We start from the raw sequence: 13,987 nt of genomic DNA, 5'->3' as shown, positions 1-13,987 counted from the left end.
CAAATTCATAGAGCGAAGAAAACTCCACGCAATAGCCGTCGGATCACGAAAGTCCAGATATTTTCCCATGTGGGCGAAATTAACACACTGGCGATGAGTCTTCCACTAGCTGAACCACACGTGTACAGTGGGAAGATCAAGGGACACGTGTAGAGACTTGATTGAAAGATCTGGCCAAAAAGGAAAGAAAATTGAATTAAGATTCCGTTGCTGAAAATGTAAATAAATAAATAAATAAAAAGGGAGAAATAAATTTGGCGGTAGCCGCGCAAGTAGTCGACTCGGATTCTAAATTTGGAGGTAAAATGGGAGAGCTCGCTCAGCTCATTACGTCGAGCTGCCAAACGACGGGATTCTCTACTTTCGATTACACGTACAGCAAATGTGAATGGACGGTCTGGATCAAGCATCGTATCACGAGAGTAACGGTCAGGATTAAAAATCGGAAATTGATTAAACAAATATTTTACAAATGGCGTTACCAATGTATATAATTTAATTGGTAAGTTTTCGTGTTATTCCATCCCTATTATTAAAGTAAATTAGGAAATTTTACCTTTGGTGGTTAATAGTTTGTTGCGAGTAAAAAAAAAAAAAAAAAAACGCAGTAATTAACATTGCGTGATCAAGAAGATATCTACAAATTTTAAAATTTACCTATGAAAATAATTGCGTGAGAAGCAAGCAACAATTTCTATTATCTTTCCCAGATATGACAATTGGAAAAGAACAATATATTAAACCATTTACTTCACTACTTCACCTGGCTGCCAACTACAGCATAAAATAATCAGAAACAAGAAACACACGAATAGCAAGTTTCCATACTGGACCAGTTAGGAAAAATCAACCACGCTCTTCTTAACATCCTTTCTCTCTCTCTCTCTTTCCACGTCTCTAAACACAGATTACAGGGTGCTGTTCTAACCAAAAATTACATGGGAAGCCACAAAAAGCTTCGAGTTTTGACACTAAAATGGACCTCCATCGCGATCTCGTCCTAGGCCACGCCTATCGTCACGCTCCCTTTCAACGTAAACATCTCTACGATAGTCTTTTGGTGGAAGGCCACCACTTAATGGAGACCGAAGAGGGACTCTCAATGGTGATCTGACTGGACCTCTGATTGGGGAACGGCTCCTTTCTCTCACGTCGCGTGCCCATCGTCCACGCTGAGGAAGCAACGACAGTGGTGGTGGTGATAGTGGCCTTCTTTTAAATCCCTTTGGTGATAGGGGCCTTCTTTCAAATCCCTTTGGTGATAGTGGCCTTCTTTCAAATCCCTTCCTCTCGTTGATGAAGTCATCCCTTCCATTGTCTCTAAGGGACCAATCTGAAGCAGGTAGCCTATCGAACTTGGATCTTCCTCTGAAGCTGTCTTCTAGATAATCAACCCTATCTCTCCGCAGGTGATGATCGGAATACCTGCTTTCATACCTCGGAGGTGCCAGACCACCAGCTGCAATCTCCCTAGGACCATCCCTGGCCCAACCACGGGGAGGTGACCTATATTCATTAAGAGTCCTGCCAGGAGAACGTTCAATTGGGTGGGCAGCAAAGCGTCTTGGAGGAGAATGCAGGGATGGTGGGCCAACATAGCCTCCTCTTCGAGGACTTCCACCAGCTCCAGTGCGGGGTCTGTTGCAGTTGTTACAAAATTCTCGTCTTGCAAAGTTTAAGTTGTCACATCTAATGAAGAATAAGAATCAACTGGTTTGAGAAAAGAATAGCACCATGAAGCAATGTAATGTAAGAATGTACAGAAAGCTATGCATTAAAATAAAAGATTGGCACACACATTCGAGCTTCTCTGATGAATCATGTTTCATTCGATACAACCACTACAGCCAAATCCATTAAAGAAATATGCTCTCTTTTTTAAATCCATAAAAGTAATATGCATGACAGAATTCTTATAGGAAAAACAACCTCAGAGTTACGTTTAAAACATAAAAACAAAATAAACAAATGATATAGAATCCACTACTTGAAAAAAAAAATAATAATAATAATAATAATAAATAAATAAATAAACCAACCAAAATACATCAATAGAAAGGATCCTATTCCATGCAACGGTTAAATTTCTAATTAATATATCTAAGGTGTAATGGCATGGTTATCAGCTAAGGTTTATCTGTACAAAACAGAAGTAAATCCATTGCTATATATATATATATCAAATTGTGGTGCTAGATTAGTACTTACAAAGGATCTGAGCAATACCAATCCCCATCCCTAGGACGCACATTTGGATTATTTTTACTACGTTCCCCTCTAAATGGCCCAGGAGCATGTCCAGGGCCATCAAAACCTCTCCCAAATGGCCTGCCACCACTTACTCTTCGACTGTAATGAGGCGAAGTATCTCGATACCTACCAAGATCCCTCCCACCACCAAATTCACGGCCCCGTGTGAGACCACTAGAATGATCAAAATCAGAAATATATCTATGATCATCCCGACGACGTGTGGGAGAAACTGAACCTGCATGCATTCTATATCCTGAAATAAAAAAGGGAGTGGGTTCATAAGATATTAAGAAAAGTAACAGGTTGCATAGGAAAACTACTCGAAGTACAACAACCATATATCTCCAAAGATTTTCTCTGATACAACTGCAAAAGGACCAACCAAAAAAATTGACAACCATTGCCATTCAATGTTGGCATCTCCTCTCTGAGAACAGAGCAAAAGAATGTGCAAAGATGCAGAGAAGAGAGAAAGTTCTGATGTTAACTGCCTGTGCAGGTTCCATATGTTACCACCCACATCATGAGAAATTTTAACAGAAGCAAATAAGATAGCAAAACCATGGCTACTTGCAATGAACACATGTCCAGCGTTAGTACATGTAAAACCCACATCCATCTATAATTTGAACCACCATAGCCTAGAAAGATTCTATTTCCAATTTTCCACAAACCCAGCAATGCGCCCAAAACCATGTCTTGAAGAAGCAAAAACTCAGTGCACCGATGTCCTGGCAATGAGAAAGGATGTCCACCAATAGCCCAATCTTAAATGAACAACACATACAAGCTAGAGTCAATCACAAAGGAACAATCAACCCATGCCAATATACAAAATTCTTCAGTTGAACGACACCTGGGAGGATCACTAAGACCAAAGCAAAAAGCTTACAGGAAACAAACCGTCATTAAAAAAACCCACATAAATTAAGTATCCAAAATCCAGATTGAGCAATGGCACCCACCCTACTCCTCTCTGTTATTTAAGAAGTCAACTCCAAATCTTACTTGCATGGTCACAAACGTTCGTTACTGCTTTCCAAATCATACCGATGGATTTCCATGCATACTGCAAGAACAATTTTCCGTAGAGTCTAGTTGGCTAGCCACATCCTGTTGAAATGACCAATGATACCTTCAATCATTGACCATGATTTGTAAGAGTTGAAAGGATGAGAGGAATGCAGTTAATTCAATTGTAGGCCACTGGGCTGTCATTGCTATACCAATTCACACTACCAAATACTTAATTGAAACAAAGCCCTAATTGTAGGATGAGGTACAAAATGAAATATGAAGATCCCAAGTTTTCCTGCAAATCAACCCTTAATGAATCTGAAAAATAGATCAAGAATTGCTATACATAACCCAGATGGCCCTTAATCAACCAATACAACCCAATCAATGTCTGTTCCATGAGAATAACCTCACCCCTTGGATGGAAATATAGACAGTGAAAAAGTCCACCTTTAAGTTCATTTCTTGCAGAGAGCCAAAGTCAAGCACCATTAAGTTCATTTAGAGCTCATACCAAAAGTCTCAACCAGGCAGGCCAACAACACTTCTTTAGCTTGTTATTTGATCGCCTTCAATTTCTCAAGAGAAAACCCTCACCTCACCATGATTTGATTATGATCAGTATTCAAACATATCTTACTCCAACCAAGCCCAATACCATAAATATCCCAAAATGACAACGGTTGAATAGATAGCTCTCCACTCAGCAACCCAGAATTTCTTGCACAAATTTTAACCCCAAAATTAAATTGTCTTAACATGGAAAAAAGAGCAATTCCCAGGATCGTGAACTGAGACTGCACTTACCCAAAGCCCTCCTCAAGATCTAAGTTCTTGCAGGCGGCAACACAAAGCTGTAAGAGAATAGAAAATTTTATTCCCAGAAAAAGAGTTTGATATGCGGAAGTAGATTGACATTCTTGACATGCAAAAGAAAATGGGGATAAAATAAAAGAAACAAAGAGGCCACGGAATTCATTTGTCACCGGAACATCACAACATTTTCTATAAGATCAAAGTGATAACCAAAAACGGATTTGCAAAACCCTAGTTATCAATGCATCCTATCCTAGTATTTGATGAATCAAAAGAAAACGTCAAATTACATACACACTTTGATATTTTCTAATAAATTAAACTAAGTTTGCACGAGATGAGAATATAAGCTTATAAAAAGTTTGCTAGAGATCTAGGAAAAATACTCAAATATCTTCTGCAAATAACCAATACATCCTCTCCAACAAGTTCCAAAAAAAAGAAAATGAAAATCTGGCCTCCTGTGGAATTGGCACTTGACTGTGTCTCTAGTGGCAGGGTAGACATAATGCATGATTATTGAACTCACCAAACGCCGTCATAAATTGGTCGGAATCAACGGCGAAACCCATTAATTCCAATAATCCACCATTTTGAGTAAAAATCTTAGATAGCATTCCTCTAGGTGAAAGACATAAAAAAAATCATCCTCTCTTACCAACGGCAGATGGATATTTGTCTATAAATGCATGCATTCATATCCCGGGGGGGGGGGGGGGGGGGGGGGGGGGGGGGGGGGGGGGGCATAAGTTCTCTGTGGTAAGGCAGCAAGAAGGACCAGGGAGAATAATAATAATACAGATGAGTCAAACTGCAATTATCTTGGAAAAGCTCTTTGATAAGGTCTAACTAAAAATATGAGAAAAGACCAACAAGTGTATAGAGTGCATGGAACCTAAGGAGTAATACTATTAATATTTCTTCAATTATCCATCCAGGAATAGAGAGCCAGGATGGTTTTCTTTATTTTCTTTCGAAGCATATCTAAGGGTTCCATCTCCCATGAAACTACAACATACTTTGGTTAACTAAATTATCCCCCCACAATTGAGACTGAACTCGCAAACTGGAATTTAGCTGAAACAAAATTTACAAGGACGCCTATAATTTTGAGACAAGGAACCTAATGGAAGGAACTTGTAAACATGTAGTGACATAAATTTACAGGTTATATACACATTTATGTATCTGTAATCTTTACATCAACTTCTGAGAAAGCACATTGATATATCATATAAATTCTGAAGGTATCATGACTAAGCGACCATCCTTTCATAAAAGAGAAGGTGATTCTGTGGCTATGAATCAATGGAGCGCCTTATTGAAAACTTAGGCTAGAAAGGACCATGCGAACCTCTAACTGCAAAAGGTAAGGGTTTGGATAGCTTTGTTGAAGCAATAGTGACTGACTACATTATGTTGGAGTAAACATCACTTTCCCTTTAAAGCTTTAAGTCGTCTTTTAGCCTCGATGAACAATCTAATAATCTCCATTTACACGGATTGGATTGTAATTTACTTTCTGTCATTGAAAATAAGTTTTCCACCAAATAATGCATAAAAACCCTACCTCTAAAGGCGCCAAGCAATTAACTAAAACACGGTGACAAGTTTTTTAGAAGAAAAAAAAAACATTTAAGCACAGAAACTACTCATTCAATCATAGCTCGAAAACCGAGCAAAAACAAAGGTGTACGGTAGAATAATAACGAACCCAAATCATCTGAATATCGATCCAATCGAGAATATTGTGGAGGGTCACGGGGAACCTCACCCGCCTCATAATCGCTTCCACGACCAACGCGGCCGCCACTGGTTCCACCGACTCCGCCACCACCCCCGTCACTATTTGATGGCCGGACAACAAGACTGCTCAATAACGGCTGATGGTGAGTCGTAGAGTCTTTACCCCTGGAACCCATCCTTTCGCCTTGTTTCCCTAACTCTTCTGCCTGATACGATGTGCAGGGACGAACGGGTCGGTCTGAAGTGTGAACGCCGATTATCGTTGAAAAAGATGGAATGTAAACTCATAAACCCTAAATTCTAGTTATGAGGAATTCAGCATGAGAAATTACGTAAAAGGGTATGCCTCCTTCCGCTTCCGCTGACCGTTTCGGGCAAAATAAATATCACACATTTTCCCACCCTTTAATTTACAAATTTACCAAATTTGTAATTATTATTTATGGTAATTTTACTTTAAAAATATTTGAACAGACTAAAAATTATCAACCTTTAGTTTATAATTATTTCGTTTATAATTTTCTTATTTTTTTCTTTAAAATAAAGAAATTAGTGTATTAATAATTTTTACAATAAATTGGTTTTAATAAAGTGGGTGAAACCTCTTCTTAATAAACGCGTTTTAAAATCGTGAAGCTCACCGCGATATCTATCGAGCCAAAGCAAACAATATCTATTAGCGTTAAATTTAGATTGTTACATAACGAGATAATAGGTACAAAACAATGTCAAACTCAATCCTCATCACGAGCACGGTTTACACAGCACGGGTCACTGCACACAAGCACCTGCTGCATGCATGTATGTAAGGTCATGAGCAGCATCATAGAGAGAAGTCTTTTTTTATAAGAGAGAAATACACCCACAACCCCAAAAGCTCAAAATAGTGTAAGAGGTCATCGGTCTCCACAATGATATGATATGATATTATCCACTTTGAGCCTAAACTCTCATGGCTTTGTTTCGGGCTTTCCAAAATGCCTCATTGTCAATAGAGATATGTTCCTATCATTTTCTAAATCACCCAACATGGGATTCACTCCGAACCAATAGGATTTGAAGAGTGACATCATTATTGATAAAAAGAACAGGATATTAAAAGTTCACAACACTGCATTATTAATAATTCTTTGTTGAAGAAATTGCTAGTATCTATCTGCTTTTATCACAATAACGTGATGAATTTAATGAGAGTAGTGACAGCGTTGTGGGATGCTAGCCCAGCAAAGGCGGCAGCCTCATTGGACAAGGCAGAGCCTCCACCAGCCAAATCAGACAGTGATCTAATTGCAATGAAGGGTATCTTTTGTTGAAGACAGACGAGCGCCACAGCTGCAGATTCCATGTCAATGGGGGTCACATTGAATGTTGAATGCAGGAACTCTCTGTAAGATTTATTGTCAACAAACACATTGGCAGTGACCCCTCTTTGCACTCTCACTGCAACAGGCGCTCTTGGTAAGCAAGCTGTTGAGTTCACACACCCTTCCAACTTCAGTCCCTGTAGTCATGAAATTACAGGAACCAAATTATGAATTTTCACGAGGCCTCATACTATATATTGTGCAATCAGAGAGATAGGAGCTTTAAAATCTCTTTTTATAGCAACCCAATCAAGTTTGGTTCGTTTGTGTAACCGTCCTCAAGTCCGCCACTAGCAAATATTGTCTTTTTGAGCTTTCCTTTATGGAGAGCGTATAGCCCTACTCCGACTAGTATCTTGCACCGTCTGATCACCGACTCAGATACCATTTGTAACAGTCTAAGTCCACCGGGTGTCATTTTTTGCCCATTATGTATCACTATCAGTCTCAAGGTTTTAAAACGTGTCTGCTATGAAGAGGTCTCCACATTGTTATAAGGAATGTTTCGTTCCCCACTCCAACTGTTGTGGAATCTCACAATCCACTCCCTTGGAGGCCCAACATCCTCGCCGGCACATCATTTATAACAGCCCAAGTCTACCACTAGTAGATATTGTTCTCATTGGGCTTTCCCCTTCTGAGCTTCCCCTCAAGGTTTTAAAATACGTCTATCAGGGAGAGGTTTCCACACCAATTACCGGACGGTGTGCCAGCGAGAGGGCACTAGGCCCCAAGGGGGTGGATTGTGAGATCTCATAATAGTAGGAGAGGGGAACAAAACATTCCTTATAAGAGCGTGCAACCTCTCCCTAGCCGACGAGTTTTAAAACCTTGAGGAGAAAAGCCCAAAACAGAAAATCCAAAGAAAGCAACCATACGTGCTAGTGGTAAGTCTCGATTACTTCAAACTTACACTAGAATCAGACTTGGAACATGATTGTTTCAATTATTATGGAGGTTGTGGGGTTATACAGACAGGTACCTCAAGTTTCTTGGCTGCTGAAAAGTATTGTCTGTCCACAGGAATCCAAAAGACACGCTGTCTGATTTCAGGAGTTCCATCCACAGGGAAGATCTCCTCTGGTTGGTACCAAACATTGTTTAAAAGGTTGTCTAAAGATGTTTCATTCTTTGTCTCAACTGTATTGAAGTTGGAAAATTTCAAGAACCCAATTTCTCTTGTGTAATCTCCATTGGATTCTAATGCAAGTTCGTCCTCTGGTCCATCTCCAAACCGCTGCTCACAACATGAAATGATTAGAAAAACACTATTTTGAGAGCTTCCCTTGGAGGGATTCATTTGTTTACCTGCCAATTCCATAAGCCTGTATGAGCCCAATACTCAGGAATAGTTACATCACCAATTTCAAGCTCAGGATCAGCATTTCCTGCTATTCCATAGTGAAGCACACCTGTTACCTTAAACAGAGTTAGAAGCAACTCTGTAGTTGTTCCTGCATTAAGCTATTCATAGATGGAAGATCAATGCATCGTCCCGATCTCAGCATAATTCAATTAGTTAAAACATATCAAAACAATCGTTTTTTACGACATACCATGCTTAGTCCTGTCATCACAACTATAACCTTCTTGCCTCTTATATGTCCGAATCGAAACCGTCGACCTATAAAACGTAAAATGAATCAGAACTCGAAAATCGACTGTTATCTGTTCCTTACACAAAAGCAAAAGCATAGAGATGATGACCTGAAAAATCCAAGTGTGGAAGAGTAGGATCAACCACAAGGCTTGGAGATTGAAGAAGAGGGTTCATTTCAAAGGCATTAGGCACCACTATGCCCAAATAAGGGCCATTTTTGTTTACCATATCAATCTGTTTCAAGACAGTGGCAGGAACAGCTGCATGTGCCATGAGGCTGATCTCCAATACCATTATAACTACACCGACCAACATCATAGGACTCTCCATGTTTCCTCTCCAATCTCAACCAGAGTTTGTTTCAAAAGCCTGTTGATATATAATTGGAAGAGACGTGGGGTGTTTGTTTACATACGTTATAAAGTCTATCATGTGTGAGAATTCAATGGCTTCTGCGTTGTCGTTTTAAAATTGTACAATACACAAATGGGAAGTTGTTAATCAAATGAAGCAAGACGGTTGATGAAGTCTTGGCCCCTTTGGAAGCCGCCTACAAAGTTGAATAGTAATTGGATTAGCACATTGATTATGACGTGTGATTATGACACGTGGTGTAAGATCCACATCAGTGGAATGGAGAACTAAACACGGTGTGTAAACCTATGTTTAGTATATACGTTTTAAAAAACTTGAGGGGAAGTTCGAGAGGAAAAATCAAAAGAGGACAATATTTACTAGCGGTAAGCTTGAACTATTAGAACGCTGACTACAACTCGAGCGGATAAGATATCGACGGGTCATTCAAAGATAAGAGTTTATATATATATATATATTTTAATGGTGGCTTTGACTATTTCAATTTCTTAAATGTTTATCAAATTGGCCAAAACTAACGTCTCAATCTATACAAACATTTATGGTTGAAAGTTATATAATATTCACTGTTTCCGTGGGACAAAATGACTCATTTACCCTTCTATTGACGTTAAAAAATTCTTTAATTATTTTTTTATTTCTTTAATATATTCATGCTAATATTAGATATGAATTTAATACATGGACTTTCATAATTGTTGTTATTATAAATTAATGAATTTTTCTTCCATGCATAATCCATAGTTTTCATGAATTGACATGTATCTTATATACTAAAATATCAAAGATATAAGATTTACATGTGAATGCATTATATTCCCTCATTAAAAAAGAAAATATATCAAAACTTTCTTAGTTTTGGAATAGTGTTCATCTCATAGCCCCGCCCCAATTAGATTATGTCAAGATTACGATGTTTTACATATTTTATTTTAACGTGTGAGATCCCACATCGGTTGGAGAAGGAACAAAATATTTCTTTTAAAAATGTGGAAACCTCTCCTTAATAGACGCGTTGTAAATTTGTGATGCTGACGGGAGCCAAAATCGACAATATCTACTGGCGGCGGAGATTCCCCCTTTCATTTTTAGTTTTCAAGAATTGGGTTTTCATATATAGTTAAGAAAATTATGTTTAAAATTTTCAAAACTATAGTCATATCCCCCTACCCAGGTTATATACTGTGAGCGGTTGTTTTTACTTTCTTGCTTGCTTATATAAAAAAATATCTCTTTCGAAAATCTCTCTTTGCCCTCGTTTTCTAAAACCTTCTCTTAAACCAAGGCCAGAGGCTCGAGCATACGTCACTTAACCGTAGACCACGTAAGAACGAATTGGCTTAACTCACTTGTCGTTGGAAGGTGAGTGCCGCAGAATCGCAAGTCCGCTACCATCAAGAGTGCGATTGTAACCAGTGGATTAAGTTCTCAGTCTTGAGCAGTTTTAGATCGAATTGACTCGAAAAAGCGTTTAGAAGTGTATTTAATTCATTTATAATGCTGAAAGAGAGTAGCCAAATTATGAAGGGGATAATCAAAACATCATAATAATAATCAACATTTTAATTATAAACTAAGATTAAAAAAAAAAAAAAAAAAAAAAAAAAAAAAAAAAAAAAACCCACAATTACTAAGAAAAGATTAGATTTTGAAAGGCATCTGCTACAACACTGTTGGTATAATATTTTTGAGGTTGGAGTATGTTTGCATAGCATCATGAGCAATCAGCCTTTGGTTTCTTTAGCAGAGTGACTGCTCATGATGATATCACTTTCATAATGTACCTCTCTCCATCTTCATTCTTCCACCACCACCACCACCACCGTCTACCGGAAACCGCCACCACCGCCGAACGTCGGAGCCCAATAATCTGCTCCATTCTCACTCCCAACTTGCAGGGTGCAGGATACTGGAACCAGACATAACCCTCTACTCCTCAGATCCTTCTCTCCCTCTTCCTCCTAAAAACAAATTAAAGTTCAAATTTTTATTAGACCCACGTAACCAATTTCATACATTTAACAACTAAAAATTAATATCTACAGGCAAATCAAAACCAAAAGTGATAATATCTATTAGCAGTGAACCAACCTGATGAGAGACCCCATTCTTATTCAAGCCGTTGTTGTTCAAGAGCTAGTGAAAGCAATAACATGAGAGAAAACCGATGAATAAAGCTGATTAGTTTGGTGTTTTTAAGTAACTTTATTGATTAAGAAACAAGGGTAATGAGAATGTATATAGTTATTAAAACCTTTGATCATTTCAAGTCATAAAGTTGGATACTTTATGATTCCTTACCAATTAAGAATGTACGATCAAGTAGCGTAGCCTTTTGAAAAAAATGAAAAATGAAAAATAAAAAAATAAAAAAACAAATTTTGTCCATAAATTTGAAATGGGTTTTATATATTTTTGGAAGTTGAGAATTATTTCTTACAGAATGTTGTTCTTGCTGCCTCGTACTTCCCGAAGAACTGCCCAAGTAAGGCAAACCGAGGGCCTGAATCCAATGCAAAAATAAAAGATCACGACTCTCTACAATTATACGATATTGTCTACTTTCAGCATAAGCTCTCATGGTTGTGCTTTAGGCTTCCTTGAAGGCCTCGTGAGATAATATTCCTCGCTTATAAACTCATGATTTTCCACTAAATTAACTAAGGTGTGACTCGCTTCCAATAATCCTTAACATGTATATGTTGATCGTGTTCGTATGAAATTAAAAAAAAAAAAAAAAAAAAAAAAAAAAAGAAGAAGAAGAAGAAGATGGAAGAAGAAACATCACCTCAATTTGAGTATGAAGGAATCTGATGTAGCCAATAGCTTCTAACAAAACTGAAGCTGTGTCAGTCTGTACAAAATAAAAGACAACCTCAGCTTCACGCCACAACCATCCAAATTCATATATATATTTTTTTGCCTTAAATTGAATATTTAATCAAAATTAAATACTCTATATTTATTTATTTATTTATTTATTTAATTTTGTTTTTCTGGGTCCATAAGGTTTGAACAAACAGCTCATTCTCAAGACTTTTGGCAAAGAAAAAGTTTGTATTATTATCAAAAGTAATTCCCTTTTTTCTAATTCAGTAATTAATCCCTAAAACGAATCAAATTACTGTGGGGGATATTAGTTTTTACCTTCCCAAATGGAGAAACAAGCTGGTGGAGAGCTGTAATTCTGTCACCCAATTTTTCCTTCCTAACCTGGGTAATTATTATTATTATTATTATTATTTTTTACCAAAAAGAAGCATTAATAATCTAAGCAGCACATGTAATTCTATGGTAAAAGAAGGAAAAACATGGTGTAATTAGTTCAATTTAGTATTAAGAATCAGCAAGAGAGGGGATATGGACAAGTAAGAACGACAATTATATCATCCACAATAACAGATCATGTTTGTATGTCCATGTGGGTTGGTTTTTTAGTTTGTTCCTTTTGTTTTTGTGGATTTTGATTCTTACCTTCAAACTCGTTTGGTTTGAAGAGGATTCGACCCTCGATTTCTTCATTGCCCCACCCCTTGGATTGCTGTTACACTAAACAAACACAAACCCAAAATCAATTACGATTGAACTATATTCAAAGTTGATACTAATTATTTAGATCAAACCAACAAAAGTTTTGAACATGACATAAATGATTCGTGTACTGACCTCGGAGGAGCGATCTGGTTGGGGATGCGTAGGGCGGGAATGATGAGCGGGAGAGTTGTTATTGTTATTGTTATTATTTGAAAAATCCAACATATTAGTACTGAAACTTGTGATACATGAGTGAGGAGAAGAAGCTGGTATCATAGGGGACCAGTTTTGTTTAGGAGGCAATTGATAATCGTCGCCTACGACACCGACACCGACACCAACACCGCTGTGTCCATAGACATAGTTGATGGAATGAGGTGAGTGGTGTTTCTTGATATCAACTTTACCATTATTGAAAATCTCTTCATCCCAATCCTCCAACTTCTTGGCTTGTTGGAACATTGGCATAAAACCCTTTTGATCCTCTTCACCAACCACATCGCCCCTTTATAATGAAAAAACATAATCAAGTAAAAAAAGGATTAAAATTTAAAAGAGAGGGAGAAAGAAAGAGAGATTTACAAGAGAAGTTGGCTCCAAGAATCTGGAAAGTGGTGTTGAAGGTGATAGAAGGAATTAGAAGGAAAAGGAAGTGAAGAGTGATTATTTGAATTCCACCAATTAGGGTTTTCTGAACCCATCATCATCTGTTGCATAACTGAGCTTTGCAATCCCCCTATGTTCATCTTCTTCTTCTTCTTCTTCGTCTTCTTCTTCTTCTTCTTCTTCTTCTTCTTCTTCTTCAACAAGGCCTTACCATAGAAGCTTTGAATTTTCAGAGAGATTTTGAATAATCATGGAGTTTCAGACACAACCTTTGTCTTTATATTCTCTTGTCTCTCTCTCTCTCTCTCTCTCCTTTTCTTTCTTTTTCTTCCTTCTTTATTAACCTTTCTTTTATCTTTATTTCCTTTCTTTTTCTTCTGCTTTCACTTTATCTCCAACCTGAGTGGGACAACAAACTTACTGCTAGAGTCCCACGTTGATTGGAGAGAAAAATGAAACATTCTTTATAAGAGGCGTGGAAACCTTCCTGTAGACGCGTTTTAAAGTCTTAAAATATGTAAGTAAGAACGTTGGAACCCAAAGGGGTGGACTTGACACGGATCTCACATCGATTGGAGAAAGGAAAGAGTGCCAACGAGGACACTGACCCTGTAGAAACTTTTCCCTAACCTGCGCGTTTTAAAGCCTTTTTTTTTAATTTCTTTTATGATATGTA

At 37.8% G+C, this 13,987-nt stretch overlaps 3 protein-coding genes across 6 annotated transcripts; all 3 read right to left on the bottom strand.

Moving 5' to 3' along the window:
- Window positions 1-735: 735 nt before the first annotated feature.
- On the bottom strand, window positions 736-6,143 carry LOC111779923 (RNA-binding protein-like protein). Of its 3 annotated transcripts, XM_023660120.2 has the most exons (4): window positions 5,801-5,883; window positions 4,078-4,124; window positions 2,209-2,506; window positions 736-1,689 (listed from the first exon to the last, which is right to left on the bottom strand). In XM_023660120.2, exons 3-4 carry the CDS (start codon window positions 2,496-2,498, stop codon window positions 972-974), a joined length of 1,008 nt encoding a protein of 335 aa, XP_023515888.2. In that variant the 5' UTR covers window positions 2,499-2,506; window positions 4,078-4,124; window positions 5,801-5,883; the 3' UTR covers window positions 736-971. The 3 variants fall into 3 exon arrangements, with proteins under 3 accessions (XP_023515888.2, XP_023515884.2, XP_023515887.2); XM_023660116.2 differs by lacking the exon at window positions 4,078-4,124 and having other exon boundaries at window positions 5,801-6,143; XM_023660119.2 differs by lacking the exon at window positions 4,078-4,124 and having other exon boundaries at window positions 5,861-6,143.
- A 739-nt stretch (window positions 6,144-6,882) lies between these two features.
- On the bottom strand, window positions 6,883-9,169 carry LOC111780434 (Phosphorylase superfamily protein). The gene is made up of 5 exons (XM_023660848.2): window positions 8,904-9,169; window positions 8,753-8,820; window positions 8,505-8,660; window positions 8,179-8,433; window positions 6,883-7,333 (listed from the first exon to the last, which is right to left on the bottom strand). Exons 1-5 carry the CDS (start codon window positions 9,124-9,126, stop codon window positions 6,998-7,000), a joined length of 1,038 nt encoding a protein of 345 aa, XP_023516616.2. The 5' UTR covers window positions 9,127-9,169; the 3' UTR covers window positions 6,883-6,997.
- Window positions 9,170-10,798: 1,629 nt separating this feature from the next.
- On the bottom strand, window positions 10,799-13,623 carry LOC111780741 (transcription factor bHLH68). 2 transcript variants are annotated; one of them, XM_023661227.2, is made up of 8 exons: window positions 13,288-13,623; window positions 12,838-13,210; window positions 12,646-12,720; window positions 12,319-12,384; window positions 11,960-12,025; window positions 11,612-11,674; window positions 11,263-11,307; window positions 10,799-11,132 (listed from the first exon to the last, which is right to left on the bottom strand). In XM_023661227.2, the coding sequence occupies exons 1-8, from the start codon at window positions 13,449-13,451 to the stop codon at window positions 10,998-11,000; spliced, it is 987 nt and encodes a 328-aa protein (XP_023516995.2). In that variant the 5' UTR covers window positions 13,452-13,623; the 3' UTR covers window positions 10,799-10,997. The 2 variants fall into 2 exon arrangements, with proteins under 2 accessions (XP_023516995.2, XP_086975503.1); XM_087119377.1 differs by lacking the exons at window positions 10,799-11,132; window positions 11,263-11,307 and adding an exon at window positions 11,322-11,503.
- Window positions 13,624-13,987: the final 364 nt, after the last annotated feature.

The sequence above is a fragment of the Cucurbita pepo genome, chromosome 18 (genome assembly GCF_057944985.1).
Source record: "Cucurbita pepo subsp. pepo isolate OVF chromosome 18, ASM5794498v1, whole genome shotgun sequence".
NCBI classification, from domain to species: Eukaryota; Viridiplantae; Streptophyta; class Magnoliopsida; order Cucurbitales; family Cucurbitaceae; genus Cucurbita; species Cucurbita pepo.
This window is presented reverse-complemented; position numbering and strand designations above follow the sequence as displayed.

Bases quoted from the DNA above. Each gene is read 5' to 3' on its own strand.
- LOC111779923 (XM_023660116.2), bottom strand. From the start codon at position 6,008: ATGGGTTCCAGGGGTAAAGACTCTACGACTCACCATCAGCCGTTATTG. The intron at 2,507-5,800 runs GTTCGTTATTAT...TTTTTATTTCAG, and splicing joins TCGATATTCAGATGATTTGG to GATATAGAATGCATGCAGGT. The intron at 1,690-2,208 runs GTAAGTACTAAT...ATTCTTCATTAG, and splicing joins TGGTATTGCTCAGATCCTTT to ATGTGACAACTTAAACTTTG.
- LOC111780434 (XM_023660848.2), bottom strand. From the start codon at position 9,126: ATGGAGAGTCCTATGATGTTGGTCGGTGTAGTTATAATGGTATTGGAG. The intron at 8,821-8,903 runs GTCATCATCTCT...TACGTTTTATAG, and splicing joins TCCACACTTGGATTTTTCAG to GTCGACGGTTTCGATTCGGA. The intron at 8,661-8,752 runs GTATGTCGTAAA...ATCTATGAATAG, and splicing joins TGATGACAGGACTAAGCATG to CTTAATGCAGGAACAACTAC.
- LOC111780741 (XM_023661227.2), bottom strand. From the start codon at position 13,451: ATGAACATAGGGGGATTGCAAAGCTCAGTTATGCAACAGATGATGATG. The intron at 13,211-13,287 runs GTAAATCTCTCT...TTCATTATAAAG, and splicing joins TCTTGGAGCCAACTTCTCTT to GGGCGATGTGGTTGGTGAAG. The intron at 12,721-12,837 runs GTCAGTACACGA...GTGTTTGTTTAG, and splicing joins AACCAGATCGCTCCTCCGAG to TGTAACAGCAATCCAAGGGG.